General features: G+C 46.8%; 1 protein-coding gene across 1 annotated transcript; it reads right to left on the bottom strand.

Annotated features, from left to right (window-relative positions):
- Positions 1-3,589: 3,589 nt before the first annotated feature.
- Positions 3,590-11,929, bottom strand: EIF3F (eukaryotic translation initiation factor 3 subunit F). The gene is made up of 8 exons (XM_019975413.2): positions 11,505-11,929; positions 7,271-7,341; positions 6,954-7,033; positions 6,389-6,526; positions 4,955-5,046; positions 4,438-4,574; positions 4,206-4,319; positions 3,590-3,825 (listed from the first exon to the last, which is right to left on the bottom strand). The coding sequence occupies exons 1-8, from the start codon at positions 11,902-11,904 to the stop codon at positions 3,748-3,750; spliced, it is 1,110 nt and encodes a 369-aa protein (XP_019830972.2). The 5' UTR covers positions 11,905-11,929; the 3' UTR covers positions 3,590-3,747.

Raw genomic sequence — 11,929 nt, forward strand, 5'->3', positions numbered from 1 at the left:
CCACTTTCTTCAAAGCACTTCCTCTTCTGTGCCCAGTCAATTCCTAGTGTTTTTCAAGACTGAAGTCCCTCTCTAGCTTTCAGGCAGATTTAAGCCTGCCCTCTACTGTCTTCCCAAGACTTATTCCTATCTTTTTATAGCAATTAATCCATTTTGTCCTATTTATTTTTGTCTCTACACTTGAAGACTGAAACTCGGGCCAGGGGGTAGAGAACATGGTTCACCGACTTCTGTGTCCCCAGCTTCTGATACTGTCTGGCACACAGAAACATCACTAAATACCGATACTTGTAGGGCGAGTTAAACAAATGACCTCCCTCGTGTGCTCCCTCCCTCTGGCCCTTCTCCAAAGGATCCCAATGCCCCTGATGAACTTACTATGTCCAGTGTGTCTCGAGGTAATTATCTTACAAGCCATCCATTCATTTATTCATGTCACACACATTCACTGAGAACACACATTTTCTGGTATCTAACAGCCAACAGAACAGACAGTCTTGGCCCTCACAGAGCTTATGTTCTAACAGAGGGTAAACAGACAAGTCCAAAATGGTGAGACAGATGCTGAATAGGAGACAGTTGTGGGATCAAGGCATGGGAGCACTTTCCAAGAGGAGGCAGCATCTAGACTAACCTAGAGCAGCAGTACTAAGCCAGCCAGAGGTGCCGTATTCCAGGCAGAGGGCAGAGCAAAGGGAGTCCAGCCTGTGAGTTTATGGACGAAGCCGAAGAGCCAGGCAAGGCCGTGCTGAGCCTACAGACTATGGCACAAGTGTGACTTCACCCTGGCAGTAGACACCTATGAACTTCATCAGCAGTTTGTCCTGGTTGGATTTATAAGAGCAGTGTGGCTGCTTTGAGAATGGATGGAAGAGGGGGAACAGGTCAGCTGTCTCCCTCTACTCCACACTACCACATCAAACACTTCTATGACCGGAAGTGCAGCTGATTTCCTCACATCAAGCGATGCCCAGACACCAGCTGAGTGTTCTCCAACCTAACTCAATTCTGACATCAACTGCCTAGTCAGCACCAGATCCTAAGGCCAAAGTCTCAGTCCCACAAGACCGCCTCCCCTCCATATTCCCCTCCCACCTCCATTTCAGATACCAATCACAAATCCAGGTTGACACCAGAGCTTCTTGTCCACTGGCTATGAACTGGAGGTTCCCACAACTGTCTCCTCAGATCCAGTCAACTTGCTGGAGCAGCTCACAGAACTCAGGAAGTCTACCTACCATTACTGCTTTGTTACAAGACATTAAAGGATGTGACTCAATGGCAGATGAAGAGGCACAGGGTGAAGTCTGGAGGGTCTAGAGCAGAGGTCCCTATCCCTGTGAACTTTATGTGCCCTGTCTTCCTGGTATGTGTCTTGTTGCTGGACACGTGCCTGTTCACCAATCCAGCTCCCCAAACTTTGGGCTTTCAATGGAGGACTCATCACATAGTCACAAGTGATTAAATCAGTGGTCATTGATTGATCCAAACTTCAGCCCCTCTCCCCTCCCTGAGCTGAATGTTCTAAGCTCCAATCACATGGTTGATTTACCTGGCAACCAGCCCCCATCCTGTGGTGATCCAGATGCTATACAAACATCGCTCCATTAGCATAAACTCAGGTGCAGTTGAAAGAAGTTGGTTAGGGATAAGATTCTCTCTTTATAGGTCTTATTACCTAGGAAATTCCAAAGGGTTTAAGAACTGCATGCCAGGAATCTAGGAACGTGGATGGAAAAATTTATTTCTTATTGTATCACAGAGGGCAAGAGGGATGGCTGAGTTGTGATGAACTGTTTGAGGCATGATGGTGGGTGGGGGAATTAAGGATTCACCCAGGGTTTCTGGGCTTTGACAACTGCGTACATGGTTGTGTTATTCCCTGAGGAAGTGATTTGCTGGGGAGGAAGACAGTCAACTGAGTACGAAACATGCTGAATTTAAGATGCTTCTGAGACATCCAGGTGAGAGACATGGTATTTCTGGAATCAGGAAACCAGTTCTGAATTTCAGCCAGAGTTGGAGCCTAGGCATCATTAACACAGAGGGAGTAATCAGCCCCAAGCTTCTCTCAGCTCCTCCAGGCAGAGGGCTCAAGATGGAAGCCTGGGGAATGGAGCTTGTTGGGGGTGGGATGGGATGGCGGATATCAGAGGAGGAAGGACCAGTGTGTAAGAGTGTTGGGAGAAAATCAGGAAGTGTGGTATCACAGGACTCAAGTAACACATGATGTCACACCCAGACACAATGCAGTGTTTTCAGCAAAGGCACAACCACATACAAAGAGAATGTGTGAAAACACATTTCATAGAAAAAACAAATGTGCACATATAGGCAAAGGCTAGGGAAAAAAAAATTGAGCATCCTTGTAGGCACAGAGGACTGTTCGTGTCTTATAAACAACTCTGTGGCCAGGGTGGGCAACAACAGAGCAACGCTGAGTGACAGTCTTTCTCTAAGCCTTTGCACATACTGTTTTTTGTCTAGAATACCCTATTTTCCTTTCTTTTCTTTTTCAATCTGCCTCTTTCTCATTCTTCAAGTCCAGCTTAGATTTCATTTTCTAACTGGAAGTCTTCCATGACCTGTAACATCTTATGATTCCCAAAGTGATGGGCTCTTTGTCCCCCCTGCAGGTTCTAAGCAGGCACCAGGACCTCTTGCTTAGCACACTTAGCATTTGATAAGTATTACATGAGCCAACATGTAACTTGAATTCTTCAGCCTTTCCTCAAAACATCTGGTGTGGCCCCTGTTTACAAAATAAGTCACATTTATTTGCATTTAAGACTTCACCATTTGGTAAACTACCCTGTAACCCTACCTCTGCATCCTCAGCTTCCACCACTCTCGAGCAGCCAGGGTTTTCATGTATCACCAGCCCTTCTATACCTTTATCAGAAACCAGGCAACATCCCAAACTGCTCCCATCTCTCACCATCCAAGTGTCAACCAGACTTCAGGTCCTCCCTGGATCTGCCTCCTGAACCCAAGTCTCTGTCACCATCCCCAAGGCCCGGCCTGAACCTCTCATCATCTCTTGACAATCACAGTGACCCTCTGCCTCTCTCTCTGCCTACTGTTTTTCTCCCTTTCCCTCCTTCCTCTACCCAGTACCCAGTAATCTTCCTGAAATCCAAATCTAATTATCCAATGCCTTCCCACAACTTCCAGGATAAAAATCCAACCTCCACAGGTTGTGGGCCCTTGTGGTCTGGCTCCTGCCTTCTTAGATTCTAAACAGGTTAAGCAATTTTCCATGTACTTCCTCTGTCCCAGTCACCCCTTCCGGATTTCCTGGTTAAAAAAAAAAAAACATCAGCTCAGATATCATGTCTTACATAGACTCCGACAGACTCTGGTCAGCCCTTATGTTTCCGTTATGTTGTATTTTTGCTTTATGAGAGCAATTATTTCACTGGGCCACTAAACTATGAAGCAGACAGTGGCCCAAGAAAAAAATCCAGAGCTGGATTCAGGCCACTCACACACGACCAGCTTCCACCAAGGTACTCACTTCCTAGTTCCTGGGTGAGCTCCAGAACTGCCTTTTCTCTTCCACCCAGAGGGAAACTCACATTAGATGGAATTCACTTAACAAAAGGTAGTCTATGTTTATTTAGAGTCACAAGCAGTTGATTGACTCAGTGTGACTCAGACCACAAAGACACCATTTCTCCTTCACTCCATTCTGGGTCCTGGGCTTGGCTGGGGCCCAGCATGGCAGGAGGGCTGCCTGAGGCCCCTTCACAGGTTCACAAGCTTCTCATTGAGGGCAATTTGTGACTGTGTGAGGTTGGCCAGATAGGTCACCATCAACAGGTCCTAGAAGAGAAGGAATCCAGGATGAGTGTGGGGCTGGGTAGAGAGTAAGCAGAAAGGCTAGCCAGCTGTATGATGGACACTGAGGGTAAGGCAGTCCTGGGCAAATGAAAGCTGGGAGAGGCTGGTCATGAGGAGGAGGAAGACAAAAAGGAAATGCCTGAGAACACCTTCTCATCTCTGACACACCTGAACCATGGGAAGCACAGAAACGGCAGGAGGAGAATCTGAGCACCTGTGCTTTCTTCCTCACAGCTGGGACTGCAAGGGGGCCAAAGGTGCTGCCCTGCCTCCTCTGTCCTCTCCAGGCCACCTCCCCCACCCCCTTTCACACGTGTGTGTGCTGAGGCGCAGGCTCCCAGAAGCACAGGGACGGCACTCACGTTGATGTTGCTGTTGAGCATGGTCTCGAAGTCCTCGGGAACTATTTTGGGTACTTGGTTAACCAGACTCATCAAGAAGCGGCCCACGGTATTGTCGGCTGACACCTTTCCAGACTGAGCACCAAAAGAGTCAATGCAGCACAGTTAATTCTTGTCTCTGAGACCGTGGCTTCGCCAGTGCAGCCCCTGCCGCCCCACAGTGGAGACCACGCCCTCCTCCTCCAGTCCTCACCAGCACGTCCTCCGCATACTGCAGCACTGTGCTGAGGGCGTCCTGGATGCGCGCGGAAGCCCCGCCCACTTGCTGCAAGTCACTGGAGAGGCCGATCACCCGGTTGGGGCTAAAACAGGTCTTCATGATCAGGTCAACTGTGGGAGCGGGTGGGGTAGAAGAGACATAGAATTCAGCCATCCCATTAGAAAAGCGAACTCTAACTGCCTCCTTCTGGACTCAGTCAGCTTCCCCAAACTTCCCCCACTCTGCCCTTAGTAGCTTTTCTTCCTTCTAAGAGAGTTCAACCCCTGCACCCAGGATGCTAATCACTGGTTTTGGTCTTATATGAATGGCCACGTAGCCTCTGGGGCTGATGATTTGCCACCTCTAACAACTTCTCAAATAATTCCTCGAGTCCCATACAAACCTTAGATCAATGGTTGCTCTTAACCCACCCAAGGTCCTCCATCCTTGTTATATAGAAATCCCCTCCCTTGAAAAATGTCCAGGACCTAGAAATGGGGAGGTCACTTACCTCCAATGCGTTCAGTGTCGTAATATGTGTATTTCACTGTCAGAGGGGTGAACATCACCCCCATGGTCCTCCCAGGAACACCCATTAAAGTGCTGGGGAGACAGAAGTCAAGGTTAACAGATGGCTTTGGGGGACAGTTTCCATGTTTGGTCCCGGCTGGGAAAGCAGTCATATCAAGAGTATGGCTTCCAAGGTTCTGATATGAGAAGGTTGGACCAGATGAAGCCCAGAGGTCTAAAGAGAACAAGCCACTTTTCTCCCTTAGCTCTTTCCACACACCAAACTCTTGGCCTGAGAGAATGGACTCAGCATTTGGATGGGGCCTGGACCCTTTACAGAGGATTACTTCACACACTGAAATCTCAGTGAAGAGGACAGGACACTGAACATCCCTGTGGAACTGGGTGCCTAGACATCCTTCCCCACAGAAAGAAGTGACAGCACAGGTCTCTTCTGGGACCGAAAAGCACTCATCAGCACTGAAAAAAAAAAATCTATTCTGGTCCATCAAGATTAGACTGGGTGCAATAATTAATCTCAGTAAAGGTGACTGCCTTTACTTAGTCAACTATCCACTTTCGTTGGATCTGCAGGAGTCTGAAATATTTGGAAAGGCTAAGAAATCAGGCAACAGCTTAGAGTTTAGTGGTACAATAACTGGCTTGTAAGAACTGACATGCACCACCTCTGTCCCACCACATAATGGTTAACCAGTCACTTCAGTGTCAGACACAGAAACAGCACAAAGTTAAGTGTTGTAAGAGACGCACTAACAGAGGGTGTCATTCCAAGGAGAAAATATAATCCTTTCAACTCCTACAGCCGCCGCTTTTCTGGCATGCCACTACAGCCTTTCCCAACATCCCCCATCACCCAGCATTCCAGCTGCCTGCAAGCTCAATGTGCCAACAGAACAATGTTACTGTCATTCAAACTGTACTATATCCAGGATTAATAGACATGTGTAAGGTAAGGACAGCCATTCTTTAATATGTACTGCCCTGTGTTCTATGCACAGTTTTAGGAATAATGACAAAAGGGCAATTCAGAAATTCCAATGAACATGGAGAAGAATCCTGGCCAGCACACCATGTGAGGATCGGCAGTAGGAGCTGTGTATGAGTTAACTTCTAGAAAAGATGACAAGAAAGACAAGCTTGCTCAAATACCTAAAGGGCTGCCCTTGGAAACTGGCTATGAGCAATGAGCAGAAGTCTGGGCAGGCAAGGGTCAGCGAGTGGTAACTTCAGGGACAGTTTCTTTCTGAGTAAAACCTCTCCAGTGATAACTGCCGAGAGTGAGGCAGGGGCTTCCTTAGGAGGCAGCAAGTTGCACACTGAAGGATGACACCGGCATGGGGTGGAGGCGGGTGTCACCCAGGCTTAGCATGAACAAAGGAGCCTTCATGCCCTTGTGGCCCAAGCCCCCGGTCACCTGACGTAGGCCTTGATGCTCATGCGGCCGTTCTGGAGGCTGGTGTCCACCGTGAGGTGAATGGGGTTGGGGGCTTCTCGGCTATAGTACTCATGGATCAGCACTGAGTGCTCCGTGATGTCATGGCCTGTAGCGTACCTGGAAAACGGAAGACTTGTGGACTCATGTCTACATGTGACATCAATACTAAACAGGATGGTGGCATGGGTGTCTCTGGGTACCTGACACCCTTGTAGTGTTATATCCCCAGGGACAACATTGAGAGGGAAAAAAAAGCACGCTGATAGTTTTATTAAATCAATTAAAACAAGGCTGACTTAAAAGCTCATGAAAAACTCTAAGTCACCAGCGAGGCAAAAACGACTCACTCAGAAGCTGCAGCTCAAAATGAGTATTCCTGGCCTCACAGGATCAGAAGTGCCAGCAAAATACACAGAATTCCTGGCTCCTTGAGATAACACACATTCAGTGCCCTGTCTCCGAAAGGGGAAGTACGATAGCTAGTCAGCTGGCAAAAGGTGCTGGCGATCAACCACTGAGACATTCCACCCCCGTCCCAACTCACCAGCCCAGGATGAGCTCGTTTGGAGAGACTTTCTTGTGCAACTCATACATGTTCTTAGCAAACTCCATGTCAACAGCCACCTAATAAGAAGGGCAGGAAGAAGGCTAAGAAGCCACAAGTCCTCAGCAAAATGGGTGAAGAGGACGAGGCCACTCCCAACAAAGAGAAGAGGCCCGGCAAGTGTGTCCAAATGGAACAAAGCTCTTTGAACTGCAGTTCTAGTTATGAGCATGGCACACTTGGTGTAGGAGGGCCTCACAGACAGCCTGGCAAATGAATAGCTATAGACCTTATGGGGGCCTCAAATCCCCACTCACCTCATCTTCTGACTCATTGTGTGGCACTGAAAAGCAATTGGTGACTTCCACTGAGTGCTTGTCAACGGTTCCTGTGGGAGAGAATAGTCCAAGTGTTACAAAACCTGGGCTTCCAACTGCCCCAAACGCTTTCAAGAGGTCTCCTCAAAGTCAAGGAACAACAACAAAAATCCAAACTGGGCTCATAAGCTCCCAAGTTTCAGCCATGTGCTCCAATGGAAGCTGGATTTTCCAGAGAAATGAAACTCCAGAGTTATCGCCAACTCTCTTCTTTAACGATCAGCAAACAGGGTCTATTCTTCCTTCCCAGGGCCTCCTTTTGCCTCACTTCCTGCTACCTGTCCTGCTCCAGATCTTCACTGTAAGATCTTCGTCTTTTGGCCTCTGGACTTTCTCCTTAATATAATTTCACCTGAGAGCTGCCTGGAGGATTCCAACCGTGTCTACGTAGACCACTCATGTAGTAGCCCATCCTCAGAGCACACTTTTAGGGAGCTTCCCCTGTACCTCCCTGCAGCCATATGGTCCCAGTTATAACCTTAACCCTACCATCATCCAGAAAACTTCTCCCTGTGAACCCTAAACATCACACCACAAACTTTTATTTTCCTAGTTCTGATATTTTTATTCCTGCTACATTGTTTCTTGAGCTCACTAAGACTCCCAGTCCCCGGATTGCTCCATTTTTACTCTAACCTACTAGCCCCTCCTGCTAGGCTTCCAGACTACAATGTTGCTCCCCACCAATCAGTGTCTGTTTAATCCCACTTCACTGTGGTTTCTGCCCTCTTGGCTGAAACTATATCCCCAAACCCAATTATACTTTTTATTTTTAATTGAAGTACAGTTGATTTACAATGTTACAAGTTTACAGAAAAGTGATTCAGTTATACTTGTATATACACACATATTCTTTTCCAGATTCTTTTCCATTAATACTAAGTATAGTTCCCTATGCTATACAGTAAGTTCTTGTTGTTTATTTTATATTTAGCAGTATGCATACATACTCTTTATCTTATTTGACCTCTTGTCAACAGACTTGACCACTCTGAGCTTCTGAAATACTGAAGTCTTCTATATTTGCATGCCATTATGGCACCCTTCTATTACAGCATTTATCACATTATACTCCAGTTACTTGCATATAAGAGTATATCTTCATCTTGAATCTAAGGTTAAGAGTAGCATTCATTTTATCAGCTTTTGAATTCTAAGTATGTAATAGTTTTATGGTACATAAAAGGTACTAGTGATTTAATTTAACCAAATGGAATACGTCTCATGAATTGCTTTCTAACTTAAAATTTCTAAGTTCTTAGCAAGCAGAATCTGTGCTTCACTCTTCAGTAGGCATTGCCTCTGTAACAGCTAGCATCGTACCATGATTCCATTCTGGAAGAGGAGCTGAAAATCTAGATTACAGTTGGTCTAACTTGGGTCACTGTAATATTTGGGGGCACCTAATAAAAACATCTATTTCTGCTTTATTGACTATGCCAAAGCCTTTGACTGTGTGGATCATGGAAATGAGTCTGAGTAAACTCCGGGAGTTGGTGATGGACAGGGAGGCTTGGTGTGCTGCGATTCATGGGGTTGCAGAGAGTCAGGACGCGACTGAACTGAACTGAACTGAACTGAATACAAACCTATTTCTGCTTTATTGACTATGGTAAAGCATTTGACTGTGTGGATCATGGAAATGAGTCTGAGTAAACTCTGGGAGTTGGTGATGGACAGGGAGGCCTGGTGTGCTGCGATTCATGGGATTGCAGAGAGTCGGGACATGACTGAGCGACTGAACTGAATTGAACTGAATACAAACCTATTTCTGCTTTATTGACTATGCCAAAGCCTTTGACTGTGTGGATCACAATAAACTGTGGAAATTCTGAAACAGATGGGAATACCAGACCACCTGACCTGCCTCTTGAGAAACCTGTATGCACGTCAGGAAGCAACAGTTAGAACTGGACATGGAACAACAGACTGGTTCCAAATAGGAAAAGGAGTACATCAAGGCTATATATTGTCACCCTGCTTATTTAACTTATATGCAGAGTACATCATGAGAAACTCTGGGCTGGAAGAAACACAAGCTGGAATCAAGATTGCTGGGAGAAATATCAATAACCTCAGATATGCAGATGACACCACCCTTATGGCAGAAAGTGAAAAGGAACTAAAAAGTCTCTTGATGAAAGTGAAGGAGGAGAGTGAAAAAGTTGGTTTAAAGCTCAACATTCAGAAAACGAAGATCATGGCATCCGGTCCCATCACTTCATGGCAAATAGATGGGGAAACAGTGGAAACAGTGTCAGACTTTATTTTTTGGGGCTCCAAAATCACTGCAGATGGGGACTGCAGCCATGAAATTAAAAGACGCTTACTCCTTGGAAGAAAAGTTATGACCAACCTAGATAGCATATTCAAAAGCAGAGACATTACTTTGCCAACAAAGGTCCGTCTAGTCAAGGCTATGGTTTTTCCTGTGGTCATGTATGGATGTGAGAGTTGAACTGTGAAGAAGGCTGAGTGCTGAAGAACTGATGCTTTTGAACTGTGGTGTTGGAGAAGACTCTTGAGAGTCCCTTGGACTGCAAGGAGATCCAACCAGTCCATTCTAAAGGAGATCTGGGTGTTCATTGGAAGGACTGATGCTAAAGCCGAAACTCCAATACTTTGGCCACCTCATGTGAAGAGTTGACTCATTGGAAATCCCTCCCTGATGTTGGGAAGGATTGGGGGCAGGAGGAGAAGGGGACGACTGAGGATGAGATGGCTGGATGGCATTACCGACTCGATGGAAATGCGTCTGAGTAAACTCTGGGAGTTGGTGATGGACAGGGAGGCCTGGTGTGCTGCGATTCATGGGGTCACAAAGAGTCGGACATGACTGAGCGACTGAACTGAACTGAACTAAATACAAACCTAGGGTGGAGAATTGAGTATTGTTTCTTACCATACAGTCCATGGGGTCGCAAAGAGTCGGACAGGACTGAGCGATTAACATTTTCACACTTTGGGAGATTATGAGTAGAGGTGAGGGTGGGGGTGTAGGATGAAGGACAGAGTGAAAATTTTTCCTGGGAACCTGCAAAATGAGTGGAACTTAAAGGAAAAAATAAAGGAGAACAAGCAAAGAGAATACAAAGGCTTGGTTTGAGATAGCTATGGGAATGTTTGTAAGATAATGGATCAACTGAAGTTTCCATAAAATGCTACACTCTCAAAGATAAGAGAGAGAATGGGTGTGTCAGGAGTGTGCTTGATGTGGTGGAGGACAGCAACCAACAGCTGCTTCATACCTAGTCTGTGTCAGCACAGTTAGATGTCTTCAGCAAGTCCCTGAAGGTAAGAGACTTTCCTAACGTTTGCATAAGTCTGGCTACAACTATTGTCCTCTTCTTAATACACCAATTGTCTTTTACAATGGAAACTATTACAAGTTCAAGGGTTAAGAAACAGAAATCATAAATGTGACTAAAGTGGAATCACAAAAGTGCCCCATATCTGTAATCAAGATGGAGTGAAAATTAATTTGATGGGACCAGAAGTCCCCAGAGAAAAGAATACATTGTCAGAAACCCCTTTTTATGGTTTCTTGGTTTTACTCTAACATAAAATACCCATTCCTCAAATTTGGAACATGGCAGGGAAAAACGTTATTTCTCCATGTGATCGTTAATACAAAGAATAGATTTGTATTGTATTAATTGTTTGTGTCCAAACAAAGAATCAGAGTCTACACTGGGGGAACGGGGGTCTATATTTCACTGGTGACTAGTATTACAGCGAGGAAAGGAGGATCAGGCTTAGACGTTTAAGAAAGCAGAATATTGAAATTCAAATGGGTTCCTGCCAAACTGGTTAGCAGCTGAGAGGGATATCTTTCTATAGATGTCCCCACTCCGTTGCCAACTAGTTAGAAAAAACTTCTCGGTTAACACTTGGAAAATAAAGACCAGTAGTAGCTAAGGGGGAAAACTTGGTCACTGGGTTTAGGGAGTCAAAAGGTTTTTGACGTCCCAGTAAGGGTGTGAACACATTTTTCGTCGATCGGGACTAGTAACACTTGAAGTGAAATGTTACTGTGAAGATTAAAAATAAAACGTGAGTCACTTGGCACACGATACTTATTCAACAAATAACTACAAGGGAGTGAGAAGAGAGGGGAACAAGATAAAAGGAGGTGGGAAATAGAGGAGAACGTCAATTTCCCCTGACCACTCACCCAGCAGGGTCCCGATAACTCGGGCAGCTCCCTCGTTGCGTCGCTCGTAGCTGTCCACGATGGAGGCCAAAATGACCGGGTGCAGCCGGACCACGCGGCCGCCGGGGAAGGGGCCTGGGAGAGCAGGGCCTGACAGAGACTGTGCGGGGGTCTGCGCTGGGGCTGGCGCTGAGGCCGGGGTCTGGCCCGGAGCCGCGGTCGTAGCCGCTGCTGCTGCCGGGTCTGAGGATGACGCGGGAGCCGGCGATGGAGCTGCAGCCGGAGCCGGCGATGGAGCCGGGGCCGAGGCTGAGGCTGGGGCTGGGGCCGGGACCGGGGCCGAGGCCGGAGATGAGGCCGCAGCTGGGGCTTCGGATGGGGTGGCGGGAGGCGCGCTCGCCGGTACTGCCGGTGTGGCCATCTTGTCGAGAAAGAAGGAGCGAGGA

Source organism: Bos indicus, chromosome 15 (genome assembly GCF_029378745.1).
Source record: "Bos indicus isolate NIAB-ARS_2022 breed Sahiwal x Tharparkar chromosome 15, NIAB-ARS_B.indTharparkar_mat_pri_1.0, whole genome shotgun sequence".
Lineage (NCBI taxonomy): Eukaryota > Metazoa > Chordata > Mammalia > Artiodactyla > Bovidae > Bos > Bos indicus.

Coding starts and splice junctions, on each gene's coding strand:
- EIF3F (XM_019975413.2), bottom strand. CDS start 11,904: ATGGCCACACCGGCAGTACCGGCGAGCGCGCCTCCCGCCACCCCATCC. Junction 6,527..6,953: donor AACGAGCTCATCCTGGGCTG/GTGAGTTGGGAC, acceptor TCCGTTTTCCAG/GTACGCTACAGGCCATGACA. Junction 4,320..4,437: donor AGTATGCGGAGGACGTGCTG/GTGAGGACTGGA, acceptor TTTGGTGCTCAG/TCTGGAAAGGTGTCAGCCGA.